This window comes from Heloderma suspectum, chromosome 5 (assembly GCF_057233095.1).
Source record: "Heloderma suspectum isolate Gila_16-S chromosome 5, 16-S_ref, whole genome shotgun sequence".
Taxonomy (NCBI): Eukaryota; Metazoa; Chordata; class Lepidosauria; order Squamata; family Helodermatidae; genus Heloderma; species Heloderma suspectum.
The window spans coordinates 70,029,396-70,048,495 of NC_139462.1; the positions used below are offsets into that span (position 1 = coordinate 70,029,396).

Sequence of the window (19,100 nt, forward strand, 5' to 3'; positions counted from 1 at the left end):
GAGCAGCCAGCCAGGCCTGGCCCGGCCAGAGCCGTCCGCAGCCGGATTTCCGGCTGCGGAGGGCTCTGGGTAAAAAAAACAAAAAAACCCCCGCATACGCAAATGGCGGCAGCTACAGCCGCCGCCATTTGCGTTCCTTATTTTTGCCCGTCTTAGTCTACGTAAATATTTACGTAGACTATGATGGCGAAAATCAAGGGGAACGCAAATAGCGTAGCGGGTGCTATTTGCATCCCTTTTTGATTCCCCGTTTTAGCCTACGTAAATATTTATGAAGGCTAAAACGGGGAATCAAAAAGGGACGCAAATAGCGCCCACTACGCTATTTGCATTCCACTTGATTTTTGCCGTTATAGCCTACGTAAATATTTACGTAGACTAAGATGGGCAAAAATAAGGAACGCAAATGGCGGCGGCCGTAGCCGCCGCCATTTGCGTACGCGTTTTTTTTTTATTAACCCACCCAGCCGTGATAGGCTACGTAAATCTTTACGTAGCCTATCACGTCTTTTTTTTTTTTTTTACAAGAACAAGAGTGGAAATGGCGGTGGTGGCAGCCGGTCGGAAGACCAGCCGCCGCAGCTGCCGCTGCCGCAGCTACCACCGGAGTCGCCACCGCCTGGAAGATCCGCCCCAGGTGAGTCTCGTCCCGGTGGGGATGGGTGGGGGGGTGGCAGGCCGTTTCGCCACGGAGTTCGGGGGGCCGAATGCACTGGCATTCGGCCTCACCGTGATCCGTGGCGGAATTCTCTGCTATCCCTACCTAGAGGTCGCTTTTTGGTATGGAAATAAAAGCCAAGGTATCTTCTCGCAAGCTCAGTATGAGGAAGTACTACTGTATTTTAGCAAAATGGGCCTACCACATATAGACACCATGAAAGCCTAAATGGGGAGACAGGGTAGGAAAATACCCTGACTGAAAGAAGAACCCTATTTACCCTTGCAGACAATACCTGGAGTTGGATTGGCTGCCAGAGAACACTGGGAATTGGCAGGCTGCCATTTCAACTGAGGCTAAAGTGGGGGCTGGGGGAATTTACTTGGGGACATGTATCCACTCAGGCCAGGTTCTCAGCTCCAATCATTCATTAAACTGCAAGGAGGACTGTTCCTTCACAGCTTTGAGGATTGTAATGATAGGGAAAAATTGTCTTGGAGGATGAGTCAAGTTCTCCTTCCCCCAAGAGAAAGGATTTCTGGGGCGGAGGAGGAAATAATTTGACTTGGCAGATGCACTTTCTCTGACCACAATTCCTCTTCCTTTACCTATGGACCCTAGCTTGTAGGTTTCCCAGGTATCAACCCAGTATTTATTTATTTATTTATTTCTTATTAAATTTATTAATCGCCCATCTGGCTGGTCACCCAGCCACTCTGGGCGATGTACAACATACAATAAAAACAGTTTAAAACAATAAAATTCTACAATAAAAACATTTTCTAAAATACCCTAAACCACCCCAAATGCTTGCCTGAACAACAACGTTTTTAATGCACGACGGAAGCTCATTAAAGAGGAGGCCTGACGGAGTTCCTTAGGGAGGGAGTTCCACAGAGTGGGGGCCACCACAGAAAAGGCCCTCTCCCTCGTCCCCACCAGTCTAGCTGTCCTGGCTGATGGGACAGAGAGAAGGCCATCCGAGGCTGATCTTGTTAAGCGGCCTGTCTGGTGCTGCTGGAGGCGCTTCTTAAGATAGGCTGGGCCGGAACCATATAGGGTTTTAAAGGTCAAAACCAACACCTTGAATTTGGCCCGGAAAACAACTGGTAACCACTGCAACTCCTTCAGCACTGGAGTGATGTGATCTCGCCGGCGGCTGCCTTTAATCAGGCGAGCCGCCGCGTTCTGTACCAGCTGCAGCTTCCGAACTGTCTTCAAGGGTAACCCCACATAGAGCGCATTACAGTAGTCTAAACGAGAGGAGACCAGGGCATGTACTACCGATGGGAGCAGATGGTCGGGAAGGAAGGGGCGCAGCCGCCGTATCAGATGGAGTTGATACAGCGCTGTCCGGCTCACAGCTGACACCTGAGCCTCCATGGACAGCTGGGAGTCCAAAATGACCCCCAGGCTGCGGACCTGGTCTTTCAAGGGTAGCCGTACCCCATTCAACACCAGGTCAACATCCCCCAGCCTCCTCTTGTCTCCCACCAAATGTACCTCGGTCTTGTCAGGGTTCAGCTTCAGCCTATTCCTCCCCATCCAGCCACTCACCGTCTCCAGACATTTGGACAGGGATTCTACGGCCAACCTTGGTGAAGATTTAAACGAGAGGTAGAGCTGCGTGTCATCCGCATATTGATGACACTGCACCCCAAACCTCCTGATGATAGCTCCCAGCAGCTTCACATAGATGTTAAATAGCATCGGGGAGAGGATGGAACCCTGTGGCACCCCACAAGTAAGTGGCCACGGGTCCGAAACCTCCTCTCCCAGTGCTACCCTCTGGTACCTGCCGTAGAGGAAGGACCGGAACCACCGCAATACGGTGTCCCCAATGCCCAACCCCTCCAGGCGGTCCAGGAGGATACCGTGGTCAACGGTATCGAAAGCCGCTGAGAGGTCGAGGAGAACAAGGAAGGAGCATTCACCCCTATCCAGAGCCCTCCTCATATCATCTACCAAGGCGACCAAGGCCGTTTCTGTCCCATGCCCAGGCCTGAAGCCCGACTGAAATGGGTCTAGATAATCAGTTTCTTTCAAGTGCGCCTTCAACTGCACCGCTACCACCCGCTCAATCACCTTGCCCAAAAATGGCAGATTTGAGACTGGGCGAAAGTTGTTCAAAACTTGAGGATCCAAGGAGGGCTTCTTTAATCAGTAGTTTCTTGGCTGAGTGGAACTTTTGACAAGTGGAGAGTATCAGTCCTCAGGACAAAAAAATGTATTTCTGACATTTTTGTCCTGCCTTTCTATATAAAAACATACTCTATATGGCTTGTAAATAAAGAGCAAAAATAATACAATAGGAATTAAAACGATCTAAAACTGTTTACAACAAGGTTAACAATATAGTAGCAATAAAATCCTCCCTCAGGGAGGAGAGAGGATTTTATCATAGGTTAAGAGTCTCTTCAAAAAAAAAATGGTGAGGGTGGAGGGAAGACTGAGGTATGATAGATTTGCTAAGTGCTTAACAATACTAAATGCTGTAGGTGTGGCAGGAGGGAAGGAAAGGAAAAGACAGCCCCTGTCCTCAGACTGACAATCCAAGAGACAACACAGGGAGCATGGAGATAGTTAAAAGCAAAATGTCAGTAAGGCAGGGGAAAGGAATGGTAGGTACAGCATGCATCAGAGTAAATGTGAAATAAGAGGTGATTCTTAAAGATGTTTTCTTATGAAGAAGGAAGCAAGACAAAGGCTGAGATGAATATCAAGGGGAAGTGCTTTCCAAAGGCGTCAGGAAGAGAAGAGATAGAGACAGAATAAAGGATGTTAGGTTTTAAAATTTACAGAGAGAACAAAGAGAAATGAGATGGGTGTGTTCCAAAATAGAAGAGAAGAAGACTTGGGGCAGAGAATGACTTGGGGCAGGAATGGATCCTTAAGATATTTGAAGGGGAGGAGGAGCTCAAAATGAAGAAGAAATGAAGAAGGTATGGTGGACATGGAAGGAATGGAGGGAAATATGCTTGAAATAATGGTCAAAAAGTAAAGCAGGCTGCAAAAGGGAGATAAGAATGGAGCTAGAGGAAGTTTAATAAAAAGAGCCTTGTGCTAATGAAAGCATGAGAGAGTGGGTATTTTTTCAGGATCAGAAGAAACAGGTTGTAATTTTGAAAGCATTCAGAAGATAAGAACATAGACCATGCTGTTTCTCACAGTGGCCAATTACGTGCCTATAGGAAGCCCACAAACAGGGCATGTGTAGGTACTAGACCTCTTCTGCTGTTGCTCCCTTATCTTCTGAATACTACATCTGATCCTGGAGGAAGTATATAGCTGTCATGACTAATAACCACTGATAGTCTTGTCCTCCATGAATTTTCTAATCCCCCTTTAAAGTAATCAGATTGGTGGTCATCACCACATCTTGTGACAGCAATGAAAGTGGCAAGTGACAAATTGTATATCAGGAAAGTAAGACTATGACAAGGAAGATTTAAAAAATACACCCAGATTAATAATAAAACATTGCATTTAAAAATAATAAAATGGCAAGCAATATGTTGCTAGAACGTAATTGGTATCTACATTAACAACAAATTCTCAAACTCTGAGGCTGAATTGGATTGTTAAAGACGGCACTGCAGCTCTAGTTTTTAAGTCATTGTGAGTTTTATGATAAAAAAGTAGAAAATGTTTTTGAGAAAATAGTTCATGTTTGAGATTTTTCAAGCACAAAAATATTTTTCTTGTCTGTAAACAAGACCTCTTCCATAGAACATACGGTGACTAAGTGTGGTCATTTAATACCCTTGAACCTCCTCTGCCTGTCAAACAGACATTTAGCTAGTGAGATTGTAAAAGACATTGAAGTCTTTTTAGTTTGGTCAATTGATTGGATGCAACAGTTAAGGATCAGAATTTTATTAAATAAAACTGTTGGTGCAAAAATATAAATTTATGCACCTGCCCAAATGCTAATAGCATAGATGCATTGATAAATTAGATGTCCTAAATTTTGCATTTTCTAAGGAATGGAATGGAAGTCAGGGCTGGCATCTGGAGTTGGCATCACTGGTCACTCGCCAAGTCCCATACACCAGGAGGGGGCCCTCTGCTGACCCCCAGGACTCCCTGCTGCTGCTCCTCCTTGCTGTCACCTGTTCACTTGCCTTCTCTGCCTGTCCACCTACCCTCTCTGAGCAATTGAGCAATGACAGGAGCAAGAAGAAGGAGCAGTATCCCCCATTTTCTACCCATTTTGTGCTCTCCCTTTAGGCAGCTTTGCAGATTGAGCCCAGAAAGTGAGAGAGAAGGGGCAAGCAAATGAGCAGTGATAACAGCAAGGAGGAGGTGGGTCCAGTCAGAATAACTTGCCCAAGCCCCCTCCCCCAAGAACCTGGAGCCAGCACTGAAGGAAGAGTTTGAGAAGGGGAATAAGCTAATTAGCTATAGTAAGTGCTGTCCTGTGCTTCAGGTAAATAACATAACTGGGCTAAAAGCCAGTGACTTTTATTATTCAGAAGGGCTCAAAGTATAGCCTTCCAAATGAAAAGAAGTTATCCAGTTTACAGGCCCATTTGGAATTCATGTGTTCCCAGAGAGTGACAAGGTTTCGTCTGCTCGATCTGTAACCTCAGTTACAGGAAGGAGGCAGCTTGATGTTTCAGCCGCAAAACTTAGAATGCCTTTTATACAACTTCCTAAGGCAGTCAGTGCCCTTTATTGTGAAGACATGGAGACAGCTGCTTTTGTTCTAGGGTTAACTGTTGGCCATAGGTGTTTTTTTTTTAACTATACGAAGGCTTGATTTAAAAGGGAAAAAAATTGTTCAGAGGAGGGTGTGTGGGGTGTGTGCGGCGGGGAGACAGGCTGAGACCGCTCTATTGTGGGCTGCTGATATGTAAACCATGGTTTGCAGGTAGTCTGCATTATTTGTATAATGAACATTGATTTCAGAGTTTTATTACTTGTCCTCTTAGCGTTTGTTTCCAAGGACAAGGAAGAGACATCTGAAAATGATTGAAAGCCTTCTGAATGAACAAAGTCTGTTTTAAAAGCCTCAGCAAAACCTGGTGTACTAATTTTAAGTGGCATGCTGAGACCTGTTCAAGCAATGTATATGTACTCTCATTGTGTTCCCATGTGGAAGTCATCGAGTTGGATATTTAATAATACAAAGAGTAGCTGCAGCCAGGCTTGTCTATTGCTTTTTTTCATTCCCTTCGAAGGTATATTATACCTTCTGATAGCACGACAGTTGGCAAAGTTGCCTTGGGCGCTGGCCAGGTCTGCACTGCAGTAAATCAGAATTGCTTATTTAAATATTCTATTAAGAATATATTCTTCCACAGGGAGCTTCTCTGAGGCAACTTTAACCATTAGAACAAGTGTATTCAAGAATTTTGTAGTTGACTCTGCATATATAAAAATTAAATTTAAGAGTGGCATAATTTTTAGATAAAGTGTCATCTCTTCTGGAGGATATGTGTTGAATGTGATCAGTTGTAGAGAATTATTAACTGAGAGCCAGCTCAGGTTTGCGGTGGGAGGCTGCCATGCAGTGCTACTCAGGAGAATTGAGAGGGCTCCAGCTATTATCTGCAAAGTTTCTTATTGAGAAGAAAGGTGAAATACCTCAGTGAACTGATTTGTCCTGTTAGTTGGTATTTGAAAATCCCTCATAAGGGAAGTCATTTACACAATGAAATCTAAATCTCTGATTGGTGAATTCTATGACTGAGGGCTTGCAAAAGTTTGTGAGCATTTTGTAAAAGTTAGGGTATGATCATATTTCTAATAGTGTTTGTCTTTTCTTGGATTATAATAGAATTTACCAAACTAGTATTACTGGCTGGCAGCAACAACAGCACACTAAGTTAAGAATGGAGAATTGGCCCAGTGCTTCCCAGGTGATGAAAAACAGTGGGTGGGTGGAGAACAAGGATTGACTACAGCAGATGGGAGTGCTGAATGGCAGTGAAGAAACAAGATCAGGCTAAGATGTTTCAGTAAGGGCTTTGTTAAACAGTGGGTGCTGTCAAATAAGAAGATCTTGGGAGGAGATAGAGCTCCAAGGTTAGGGAGCAGCATGTCTGAAAATAATGGAGACAGGAATGGTGAAGAAGTTGAGCTTTAGCTGAGCAACAGGACTGTAAGAGGAGACGAGTGAAGAGTTTTAGGTGTTCCTCACTCAGTGACCCAATGTCAAGGGCTCCTTGGAGGCCTCTCTCAGTCTAATCCAGTAACCAAGTCCAGACACAGACAAAGGGATTCCTTTCAAAGCTTTATTCTTCTTTTACAACTTAACAACTCTACAGGTAGCAACTAGATCTGAGCAGCAGAGTACCTATGCCCTAAGTTGAAACAGTTGGTCCCCGTTTGAAAGGGAATTACTGGCAGACCCCTGAACTTAAGGACTAGGGAGGGTCCCTCCCCTTTTCCCTCGGATCCTCGGGGCGCAGCCGTTGTTTGCGCGCTAGCCGGGCACTTCGCCTCCTTTCCGTGCCCTCCATCTGGCGCCGCTCTCTGCGTCTGCGTCGTGCATCCACCAAGTCTGCTATCTGTGCTTGGTCACTCCCTGGACTGCTTTCTAATCTAGGAATGCTGGTGGGAGGAATCTCCGTCAGCTGTGGGCCCTGGGAAAGAGGAGCGCGGTGCTCTCCCAGGAGCGACTGCTCTTCCTCAGAATCAGAACTCCTCTGGGATTCTATGGGCTCAGTGTCCACCCTGACACCCAATTGGCATGGAGATGGCAAATCATGGGTTAAATAACCTACGATTTGCCAGGTTGTGTGCCCCATGGGAGCCCCTGCTGCTTTCTGTAATCAACCTTGTATCAGGCTGATGGTTGGTTGTAGCGTGATGTGCGAACCCGGACACTTTGGGTTGTTCGTGGGTTAAACAATCCAAAATTAACCTATGATTAATTCTTAGGTTTGGATTTATTAACCCATGACTTGCCTCCATTATGTGTGAATGGGCAGAGTAAGTGCTGATCAAGTATGTGAGAAACGGCCATCTCAGATCAAACACAATAATAGATAAGAGTTTTATTACCAGGCCAACTTCAAAACACTGTGGAATTGCCATTCCACAGTGAGCTTCGGCTATTGGGCGGTATAGAAATGAAATAAATAAAAAATAAAATAAATAAATAAATAAATAAATTAGTGATTGAGACATCAAATGGTTTATATGCACGTGTGAATTAGCCTATTGTCATAGGCCAAGAAGGTCTTTAGCACACAAAATAAGGTATTGTTTGTATTAGTTAAATCTCTATTTTACCAATACATACAATGCAGTGCCTCTCACTGAGATGCCTTTTCACTTCATTTTAAGAACCTTTAAAAAGAATTTAGAATTGGCGCATTCAGCTGGAACTAGCCCAGTAGTTCTGAATTGTAATAGCTATGCTGTCATCTTCTGTTAAAAAATGCATGGGCTTGACCACAAATTCTTGCATTCTTGTTTTTATCGCTTGCAATTAAAATTAGATCGAAATATTATAGAATGATAGAATAACTGAAATCCTTAAGTAGAACTCTTCATGTGTGGTGGTGGTGGTGTGAAAGGTTTAGTAACAGGTGCACAATTTAATATGTGGATAATCTTAAAGTGATAAAAGGTGTGTCAGGGTCATTGTATCTAAAGATATCAACAAATACTGTTGTAATATAATATAATGTTCATTAGAAACTAACTTGTTTCCCAGTTACTTGTCATGTTCAAAATTGTTCTCCTAGAAGCTCTTGAGAGATAATTCTCTGTAGTCAGAAGGATCTTCCTGTCTCTCACTGACTTGTTCTAATAACACAAGAAGAAAGAAGATCGAACAGTTTGCTCCATCACTAACAGTTCTCACCCCCCCCCCCCATTAAGCTGCTTTATAATTCTGTTTAGGAAGAAACATGGAACACCTTGCACAAAAGTAGCAGCATTTAGAAAATATAAAACAAAGGCTGGGGAGAAGAAGGGGTATAAGTGAAAGGGGATGATGACATCAAAATGTGCTTGTGTGGTTGTTCTGTGACAACATTACAACACAAACCATTCAGTATTTGTGTGTTCAAAATTAAGTTTCACTGACTGGGTTCAGACATAATAACACATGATGGGTTAAATAAGTTACCATGGCTTATTTCACCCATCATTGGTTATTGTGTTGCCTGTCTGGAATTATTTAATCCACGATGGTTTATTTGGTCAAAATAAGCTACTGATAACCCACAATCTGCAGTAAGGGTTATTTAATCCACCGTGGGTTATCATGTCCTCTGGTGCTCATAGAAGGGGCCTACAAGACCATCGAGTCCAACCCCCTGCTCAATGCAGGAAGCCTGATTCCCAGGCAGTCTCCCATCCAAGTACTAACCAGGGCTGACCTTGTTTAGCTGCTGAGATCAGCCGAGATCAGGCACATCCAGCCCTTTCAGCGTGGCTTATTCCGGTTGCTGACAGGGTCACCTGGCAAGAGCAGGCCTCTCTTGTGGCCTCTTTGCTCCAGCCTGCCAAGCTGTTTTTCTGAGATTTGACAAGCAGCCGAGGGACAGCTGGAGCCAAACACACACAGCCTTCCCTGATACCATGATACAGCGAAGTTACACAATGGCAACTTGCTCAGAGTACAATGACAGTTTCCCCTGAACATGCCATCGTGAGGCTTCCCTGATTGCTCCTGTGAATAGAGGAAAATAGGGGAATGGGGGAAGAACTGCGCACCTTTCTAAGAAGAAGCAAAATTGCACAATTATCCAGTATACCATCTGAAGGGTCCCTATGAGGGCACCCCATCTATGCACTTTCCTCCCATTCCAGCAAACTGTGAGGGAGTTGCAGCTTCTACCTCCTTTTTCTTCTTATGCACACTTTTCCATGCAGTTCTAACAATCAGTAGATCTTATCAAATGCAGTTTTAAAGTATAATTCACATTGGTTTGATATATAAAAATAATGTATGAAACTCAGACATGTCCAGGAAAACATAAATTTTAGAAAATTCTACCAGTTAATAATAGTCAATCAGAGGTAACTATGTATTGCAGTCTTCTCATATTGATGTTTATTGCAAACATTTAACTATTTTCCTTTGTCCAAAGGGTAGTTCCTGACATTTTTTTCATCTTTATTTTTAGCCCTGATGATATTGGGACCTGTTGGTATATTCTTCTGTCTGGCTCAGTATTTATCAAAGAATCAATGTTTCTTCCAAGGAGCAGGTATGAGTGGAATTTATGTTTCAGTTTCAGTATTTAAACCAGAATTGTATGCATCTAATATTTAAAGAAATAGCAATTGCTTGATACTGCATCAAAAATATGAAGAGCTTAACATAGTTTCCAGGTTTGATTTGGTTCATTAGCACATTATCCATTGTGTCTCTAATTAGATTTCGAAAGTAGTTTCAGCATATGCTTATTCTACAAGGTAAGAGTGTAGCAAGTGATCCATGCTGTTTGCCGTGGTAGATAAATGCAGGAAGCCCTTGCTAACATCCTTTTTGTGTTATCCAACATGGCGGGGCAGGGGAAGCTCAGTCAGTGAAATTTATTTCCTTCCGATGACCAGGTGAAAAGTTATTTTACAAACTGAATTATAGCATAAATCAGACATTCTCAGTCTGTTGACCATTCAGGCTCCATTCAAGTGGTCCATGGAAATGTTGCAGTACAGTTGGGAGTATCTGTATTTGCACTTGATTTTTCTTTTCTGACGATGTAGAGCATTTTGTCTTGGGCTGGATTATCCAACATACTAACAAGGCCCAGCCCAGGGCCCATGGATTTCATTACACAGCAGTGGTACAGTCTACTAATTTTCCTGAAAATTCTACCAGTTCATGGGGCCCTTTAAGTCCTCTGAGTCCCCCAGCAATTTTCAAGTGATATGTGGAAAAATAATAATTGAGAACTACTGGCATAAATCAAACCAGAAAAATGAGTTTGCATCCTGGAACATAATCTGTTTTATTGACAAACTAGAAATTCCTGATAATACTAACAACTGCTTTTTATACTGTTTACTAATTTGGGCAACACTTTATTCTTCTGCCTCTTTTATTTATTTATTTATTTATATTTATTTATTTATTTATTTATTTCATTTCTATACCGCCCAATAGCCAAAGCTCTCTGTGCAGTTCACAAAAATTAAAACCAAACAGCACACAATAAAACAATTTAAAATATATAGAACATTAAAACCACAATATAACAATACAACCACAATAAAACCTAGCAGCAATGCAGGAGTTTAAAATACAGATTTAAAACTGCAAAGCTAAAAATTTAGAAAGCTAAAATGCTAAAATGCCTGGGAAAATAAAAAGGTCTTCACCCGGCGCTGAAAGGAATACAATGTAGGTTCCAGGAGAACCTCACTAGGGAGCTCATTCCAGAGACGGGGTGCCACAGCAGAAAAAGCCCTCCTCCTAGTAGGCACCCGCCTCACTTCCTTTGGCAGGGGCTCACGGAGAAGGGCTGCTGAAGATGATCTTAAGGTCCGGGCAGGCACATATGGGAGGAGGCGATCCTTCAGGTAACCTGGCCCCAAGCCGTTAAGGGCTTTGAATGTTAACACCAGCACTTTGAATCGGGCCCGGAAATGGACTGGCAGCCAGTGCAGCTGGAAAAGTACTGGCGTAATATGAGCTCGCAGGCCAGTCCCTGTTAACAATCTTGCTGCCCTATTTTGGACCAGCTGAAGTTTCCAGACCATTTTCAAAGGCAGCCCCACATATAACGCATTGCAGTAATCCAGACGAGAAGTTATCAGAGCATGGATAACTGTAGCTAGGCTATCTCTGTCCAGATAAGGGCGTAGTTGGTATACCAGCCTAAGCTGATAAAAAGTACTCCGTGCCACTGAGTTCACCTGTGCCTCAAGTGACAGTTCTGGATCCAAGGGCACCCCCAAACTACGAACCTGATCCTTTAGGGGGAGTGCAACCCCCTCCAGAACAGGTTGAATATCACCTAGCCAGGCAGACGAACCACCCACTAACAGTACCTCCGTCTTGTCTGGAGTGAGTTTCAGTTTATTAGCCCTCATCCAGTCCATTACCGTGCCCAGGCACTGATTCAGAACAGCCACTGCCTCACCTGGTTTTGATGAGAAAGAGAGGTAGAGCTGGGTGTCATCTGCATATCGATGGCACCTCAGCCCACACCTCCGGATAACCTCCTCCAGCGGTTTCATGTAGATGTTAAACAGCATGGGGGATAAAATAGAGCCCTGTGGAACCCCATGGCACAATTGCCATTGCACAGAGCAATAATCCCCCAACACCACCTTCTGGAATTGGCCATCCAAGTAGGAGCGGAACCACTGTAGTGCAGTGCCTCCAACTCCCAGCCCAGACAACCTATCCAGAAGGATACCATGGTCGATGGTATCGAAAGCCGCTGAGAGGTCCAGGAGAATCAACAGGGTCGCATTCCCCCTGTCCCTCTCCCAGCAGAGGTCATTCCACAGGGCGACCAAGGCAGTTTCCGTTCCAAAACGGAAATCAGATCTTAACAAATCTTTGTTAAGATCTGGTGTAGAATTTTGGAGTCTCAAAGCATGGCTCCCCCCAACCCCCAGTAACAAAGTTGTTTCAGAGTGTCCCCAGATTTGTAAAATTACATCATTATTTCTTTATCTGTATTTTTACCCTAGCCCTACAGCTTAGACAAGGTTACAATTCTGAGAAGCAAGTAATAAAAACACATATTTGGAAAAGTAAGCCAGTAAAAGTAACTCTGGCTCATCCCTTGCCACACAATTCTTGCCCCAATCAAAAGGCCTTGCATTCCTTCTAAAAAGTGCTCAGGCCTTATTCCACTGGAGGAACAGTTCCAGACTACAACAGTTGAGTTGTAGTCACCAAAAACATCTCTGCATGTGACCTCAGTTTTGGGCCATGGTGGATATCACTAAGAAGCTTGTTTGAGGTGTCTGGAGAAACTGCCGTGGAACACAGGGCAGGAGATGGTCCCCAATGTACTTTTAAAAACCTGAAAGGCTTGGGTTCTAAGTTGAGACATATTGCTGATACACTTCTTCTCTTTCTTCTTAGTGGCATGTGCATGTTAAAAAGTGACATTTTTAAAAAAGACTTTGGGCACATTGGCATTACTGATTATCAGTGGGGATTATATGGGAGAGGTGGAGGTAGAATGGAAAAAAATAGGGATCTGTGGTAGAATAAAGTGGGAAGAGTTTGTTCCTTAATTGTCTACAAGTGGGAGTAAGCTGGGTTCAGAGCACCTGCTCTTGGGGTGAGAACTATTCCCTCCATGTGTAGATATGCTTGAGGTCAGGAGGGAGTAGTTTATCAGTATTAATGGCTGAGTGTAGCAGGGGCAGAGGCAGCTACTACTTGTTCTTGTGACTCCTGTCACCTCTAGTCAAGCTGGTGTGTCTGAGGGAGAGCCATAGCAGATTCGGAAAAGCTGCGTTTTCATCTCTTTGAAAGGGCAAACAGAAGGGCCAAATTGACCATCACCAGATTGCAGATCTGTAGTTAGGATGAATTGGCTTAAAGTCTATGAAATAAAATGGTTGTTTTCAAGGAGGAGGCTTTTTAAAGTACAAATATGTGTATGGCTAACATATGAAATCTGAGGGACTCTGCTAACTAAATGAATTCTGCAGTATGAATAAGGCATCTACATTTAATATTTAAACATTTACTTGCATTGGGGGATAAAGGAGACCTGAGAAAAATATTGCCACGTTGCTGCTTGATACAGATTTAAGTCAACCTTGAAAAGGTCTCTCTTGCGTTCTTTCCATGTGTGCCTTAGCTTTTGGTGTCTCATAGCATTTAAATCAACTTTATGCGAATTTGCCTGAGGCTGTCAGCAGGGTAATGCACAGATGTGGGTTAGAACCACAGGAAAACTGCACACATTCTGTCATGATTTTGGTAACGATAGCAACTAAATTGATAGCATATATACCAATTCAAGCAGCGGGGGAACTGTGTATATTCAAAAGTGAAAGTTACTAAGACCAGTAATGATTGAATGGACAGGGAGAGGGATGACTTTGCCTACTGGTAAACCCCTTCTTTACAAGGGTTCCCCCCAAAAAATTATTGATAGGCTGCCACTAGTTAGGATAGACACACCCTAGTCTGTCCAGCTGCTTGGGGAGTTTCTGAGCCCTGTTGTCAAAGACCCCTCCCTAGGAAAAAATACAAAGGGAGAGGTGTTCTGGGTTTTCTTGCTCAAAGTCCAGACATACAGCTTTACAAGGTTTTAACAAAACCTTGTAAAAATCCTGAGAACACAATCAGTAGGTTTTTAATCATGTGGCCCTTCGTGTGGGGAAGAGTATTAAATAAGAATTATCTTTTGAAACAATGCACCCAAATGTCCAAATATAAAAAAGTTTTTGGGGGTGGGGGTGGGCTGGGGGAATGAAAAGGGAAAAAGACAACACCAACACACACACACACACACACACACACACACACACAGAGAGGGAGAGGGGGAGAGAGAGAGAAAGAGAGAGAGAGTTCAAATAAAATCAGAAGGTTAGTGTAAGTTATCTAGTTATATGTTACCTGTCTGAATATACTCTTGGATTCTAGAGCATATGCAGACATCAGACTATAGAGCTTTGTCACAGTTTCTAAATGTCTGTGTTGCCTCTCAGAGAATGCAATTGGTCAGTTGGTGTTACAATATAATCATAGTTAATTTCAAAATGTTTGAGCAAGATTCAAGGCAAGCTTCTTGAAACAAATAGTTAGATTTTTTTTGTATTGTAAATGTCAACAGAACAAAGCAAAACACCATAAAAAAGGAGGAGGAAAATGTCAAAATGATTGAATGTCTCAATTTCAGTTAATACATGTGAAATGTATGTGTATACATATGTATGTATGTATGAAAATACAACTTTCTAAAAAATAAAAGATTATACATAAACCTCAAGAAAGGCAGGCCAACTCTCTCTCTCTCTCTCTCTCCATATCCATATCCATATCCATTTGTGAGTGGCACATATATGCCACCCATTCAAATGTTGGAAGCATTATTATGTCCTGAATCCATTGTGTTATAGGAGGTGAGGATTTATCCTTCCAGCGTTGTAATATCAGTCTTTTAGCTGTTAAAAGTGTGCAGAGAATCCATTTACACAGACTCTGCGTTAACTTCCAGGAAGCAGGTAGATAATTTAAAAGAACATGTATGTAAGTAAATATTAAAGAGTGTTTCAATGTAAAGTTTATCCATATAATAGCCTCCTCCCGCAAAGAGACAACTATTGGACATTGCCAAAACATATGATTAAGGGAAGAGTTAACAGTATCACACCTCCAATAATTAGCTGACTTAAAAAAAACCTTAATGAAGAGCCACTGTGGCATCCAATAGACACAGAACAAGAGATCTTCTTCATGGTCTCTGTGTATCACACACATGGGCTCTGTGCTTGCGCTGTGACTTGTTCAGGAAACTTCCAAGCTGCATAGATTTTTGGAGGGAACCCCTCCCCCACTGTCTCTGGCATATATAGAGTGGCTTCCCGCCTTCCCCATAGTTCCTTTTCAACCACTTTAGGGTTACTTCGTGGGGAACTTCTTTCAACATTCTGTCATGCTGTATTTCTATCTTATCTAAACCTCATTTCTTCCTTCATCTTATTTTTCTTCTTTATCTTCAAAATAAGAGAGAGCGAGAGAGAGCAGAAAGGGGGAGGGAGAGAGAGATGGAGATTGTTGGTGGTGTTGGGGAGTGTCGTTTGCCTCAGGGGCGACATGTTTTTTCTTCCTCGGCCTATGGCCCCAAAGCCTCCGCTTAGAACATGCACGGCCCGTGGTAGTAAGGTGCCCTCTTCAGATGTCCACTCCTTATGTCTTCTTTGTATGGGGGAATCCCACAAAGTTGAAACTTGCTACCACTGCCAATCGCTATCAAAACAGGCTCGCAAGAACAGGTCCGATCGACTAAAAGTGATCCTGTGGCAACGGGCCCTTCAGGCGGTTGACATGCCTAAGGCACAAACACCCAGGGACCAGCCCTCTGCGGCACCTTCTACAAGTACAGAAGCGGTCATTGTGACCCAATCTTTCCCCCCGCCCACCACCGAGCTAGTGTGAGTAGATCCACCTACTCTGGAAAGGAGCTTTGCCATTTCGGTGGCAAAAAAGCTCTCAAAACGGACAAAATGCCCTAACCTGGCAGCGGATGCACCAGAAAGGAAGAGGAAAAAGAAATCCTCCAAACAACAGGAAAAGGAGCGGGATCTCCCACCTCCTCCTCCTTTATTGGATTCTCCTATTCGTGTTGTGCCCACCACACACACGGTTACTCTGGAACCAGCCTCTACGGTCTCAGAGGGTGAGTTGAGAGATACACCAACCCCACCACCCCGTCCAACTCAGACAGCCACGGGACAGAGATCCAGGTCTCCAACACCACGTCGTTATGACATCCAGTCACCTTGGTATCGACCCGCGCTTTCCCCTTGACAGCCTTCTTGATACCGATCGCCGGATCGATACCGTCGGGATCATTGGACGGGACAATATGACCATGATCGCTCACGTTCTCCATCCCAAGATTGGGACCGTTTTTCAGCCTCGTTGTCTTCCCCCCACCGGCAGTGTTCGGATGCGGATTGGAGACTCCGTAGGGACCGCGATCTCTTCCTCGATCGCTCCCGCTCCATAGGAGCTACTTCACCATCGCATGCTCCTTTTCAGTCTGGACAATGCTCCGGCTTTGACACCCAGGATGTTTTCTGCCCTCCTCCTCCGGTACCACGATGCTCAACGTCCCTAGCGATACACCAAACCAGTTGGTGTCAGGAGGCCCTAGCTGGACTCTTTCAGTCTACTCCAGTAGCCAACTCCAGACACAGACAAAGGATTCTTTTCAAGGCTTTATTCCTTTTACAACTTAATAACTCTATCACCAGCGACTAAGCTATGAACAGCAGAATAATCTATGCCCCGGGTTGGAAACAGTTGGTCCACGTTTGAACGAGAATCACTTGCAGACCCTGAACTTATGTGCTAGGGAGAGTCCCTCCCCTTTTCCCTTGGGTCCTCTGGACGCGACCGTTGCTTGCGCGCCAAACGGGCACTACGCCTCCTTTCTGCGCCCTCCATAGCTTGTCAGTCTCTGCATCTGCGTCGCACATCCAGCCAGTCCTCCTCCCACGCTCTTTCACTCCCAGGACTGTATCTATGTCTGGAATGCCGGTAGGAGGAATCTTTGCCAGCTGCAGGGCCTGGGAGGGAAGCACGCGCTCCTGTCCCACAGACGGCTGTTCCTCCTCAGAATCAGAACTGTTCTGAGGTTCTATGGGCTCAGTGTCCACCCTGACATCCGGGACCAACAAGCCCCACCACCTCCTGTTCCACCTCATGCTTCCGCTGTGGTTCAGCAACCTACTCAATCGCAGGAATCTGGGGGAGGACTACCAGTCTGACTCCTCCTCATATTCCTTGGTTCCTCCATCTCTCTCATCACCGGACGATGTCATTAGGACACGAGCTAGAGCCTCACCTTCTGAACACATGGTCCACTTCTCCGAACAAGTGCTGAGGATGGCGCAATCATTGGGTGTTGAGGTCCAACCACCTCCCCAACAGTTTCACGACCCGGTATTCGATACCACTGCAACGGACCCATCTACACCAGTGGCCATCCCTTTTCTTCTAGCCCTGCTGAGTGCAGTCCAACAGATGTGCAAAGCACCTTCGTCCTTGACCCCGCCTTCCAAGAGGCTGGAATCGATGTACAGTGTTCAAGAGACGGACACGTCTTTCCTCTTCTCACATCCCAAACCGAACTCCATAATAGTGGAGTCTGCCCAATGTCACTCGCAGAAACCACATGCCTCACTTGTGGATAAGGAGGGTCGCAAGCTTGATATCGTTGGATGTCATCTCTATTTCTCAGTGACATTGGGGCTTAGAATTTCCAACTACCAGGCGATGATGGCCAGGTATCAGCTGTTCCTCTGGGAGAAAATGTACTCCCTCATTGCATACCACCAGGAGAATCAATGCGACTTAGCTAGAATGTTTCATGCTGAGGCATCCACGCTCTCTTGTCAACAAATCAACACTGCCCATCATCAAGCAGACTGCAACTGCTAACAGCATGATGGGATCTGTTGCCCTAAGGCAGCATGCTTGGCTCCGTTCTGCAGGCCTAACTCTTGAAGCCCGCTCACGGATAGAAAATCTACCCTTCGATGGCAAGGATTTATTCAATGCCAGCACGGATGACCAGATGGACTCTGTGCAGAAAGCCAGAACGACTGCTCGTAAGATGGGCATCAGTCAAGCCCAGAACAACAGCAGCAGTATCCTCCGTACCGTCAGTGTCGCTGGCACCGAAACCAGACCTATCCACCTTGGCAATCTGGGGACCGGACACCCAGATTTCCACAGCAGCAGCAGAGAAAAAGTTACTCCCTCCCCAGGTTCCAACAAAAGGCAAAGGATGAAGGATTCTCTGAATGTCATCTTTGACTTCAGCTCCATTCCCCCCATACCGACAGTTACGATCCACCTTTCGATCCACCTCCTGAGCCAATATTACCCAGCGTGGGCAAGAGTTGACATCGGACAACTGGGTGCTAGCTATTGTCCGTCACGGATACAGAATAGAATTCAACCCCCCCCCCCGCCTTTGGGTCCAGTCACCCCACCTTCGGAGGTCCTCCACAAAGAAACTCAATCTCTCTTATGAAAGGGTGCCATTCAATGCATTCATCCAAACGTTGGTACAGAAGGGTTTTTCTCCAGGTACTTCACGGTACCAAAATGGGATGGAGGCCTTCAGCCCATTCTTGACCTTCACAACCTTCACAAGTTTGTCACCCCCAAGAAGGTCAGGATGACAACTCTAACCACAATTCTCCAACTCCTATGGAAGGGCTCTTGGTTCGCCATGATCGATCTCGAAGATGCGTACTTCCACATAGCCATAGAACGCTTACACAGAAAGTTCCTCCACTTTGCGATCAACAAAACATCAGTTCAACATCTTGCCGTTCTGCTTCTCAACAGCTCCACGCGTATTTACTAAATGCATGGCTATGGTCTGCACTTCCCTCCGTCTTCAGGGAGTAGAAATCTACCCATATCTAGACGATCAGCTACTGGTGGCCTCCTCCCAAGAAGCTGTACTGTGCAATATCATGATCGTCTTGAATCTTCTTCGGGCATTGGGACTACGAATCAATGAGAAGTCTCACTTGACCCCCACTCGAACAGTTCAATTTATAGGGGATGTGCTCGATTCCTCATTGGGTCGGGTGTACCTCCTGATGACTCGTGTCACAAACCTCGTCGTGCAAGCCACGTCGATATTCTCTGCCCGCCGTGCCAGGACACATGACGTCCAGTGCCTCCTTGGCCACATGGCAGCCAGGGTATCGGTTGTGGAATGGGCTTGGCTACGAATGAGACCACTTCAACACTGGTTCATCTGGAACTTCGACTTAACCCACAACTCTCTCTTTGTGACACTCT

General features: G+C 44.8%; 1 protein-coding gene across 8 annotated transcripts in view; it reads left to right on the plus strand.

Annotated features, from left to right (window-relative positions):
• RAPGEF2 (Rap guanine nucleotide exchange factor 2) overlaps nt 1-19,100 on the plus strand; it is a 251,319-nt gene that overhangs the window by 101,137 nt on the left and 131,082 nt on the right. For 7 of the 8 annotated variants that reach the window (XM_084856366.1, XM_084856370.1, XM_084856368.1 and 4 more), the window contains exon 4: nt 9,748-9,831. In XM_084856366.1, coding sequence (XP_084712492.1) covers nt 9,748-9,831 — 84 coding nt within the window. Of the gene's footprint in view, nt 1-9,747; nt 9,832-19,100 lie in introns of those variants that run through there. The other variant, XM_084856377.1, reaches the window with a different exon arrangement.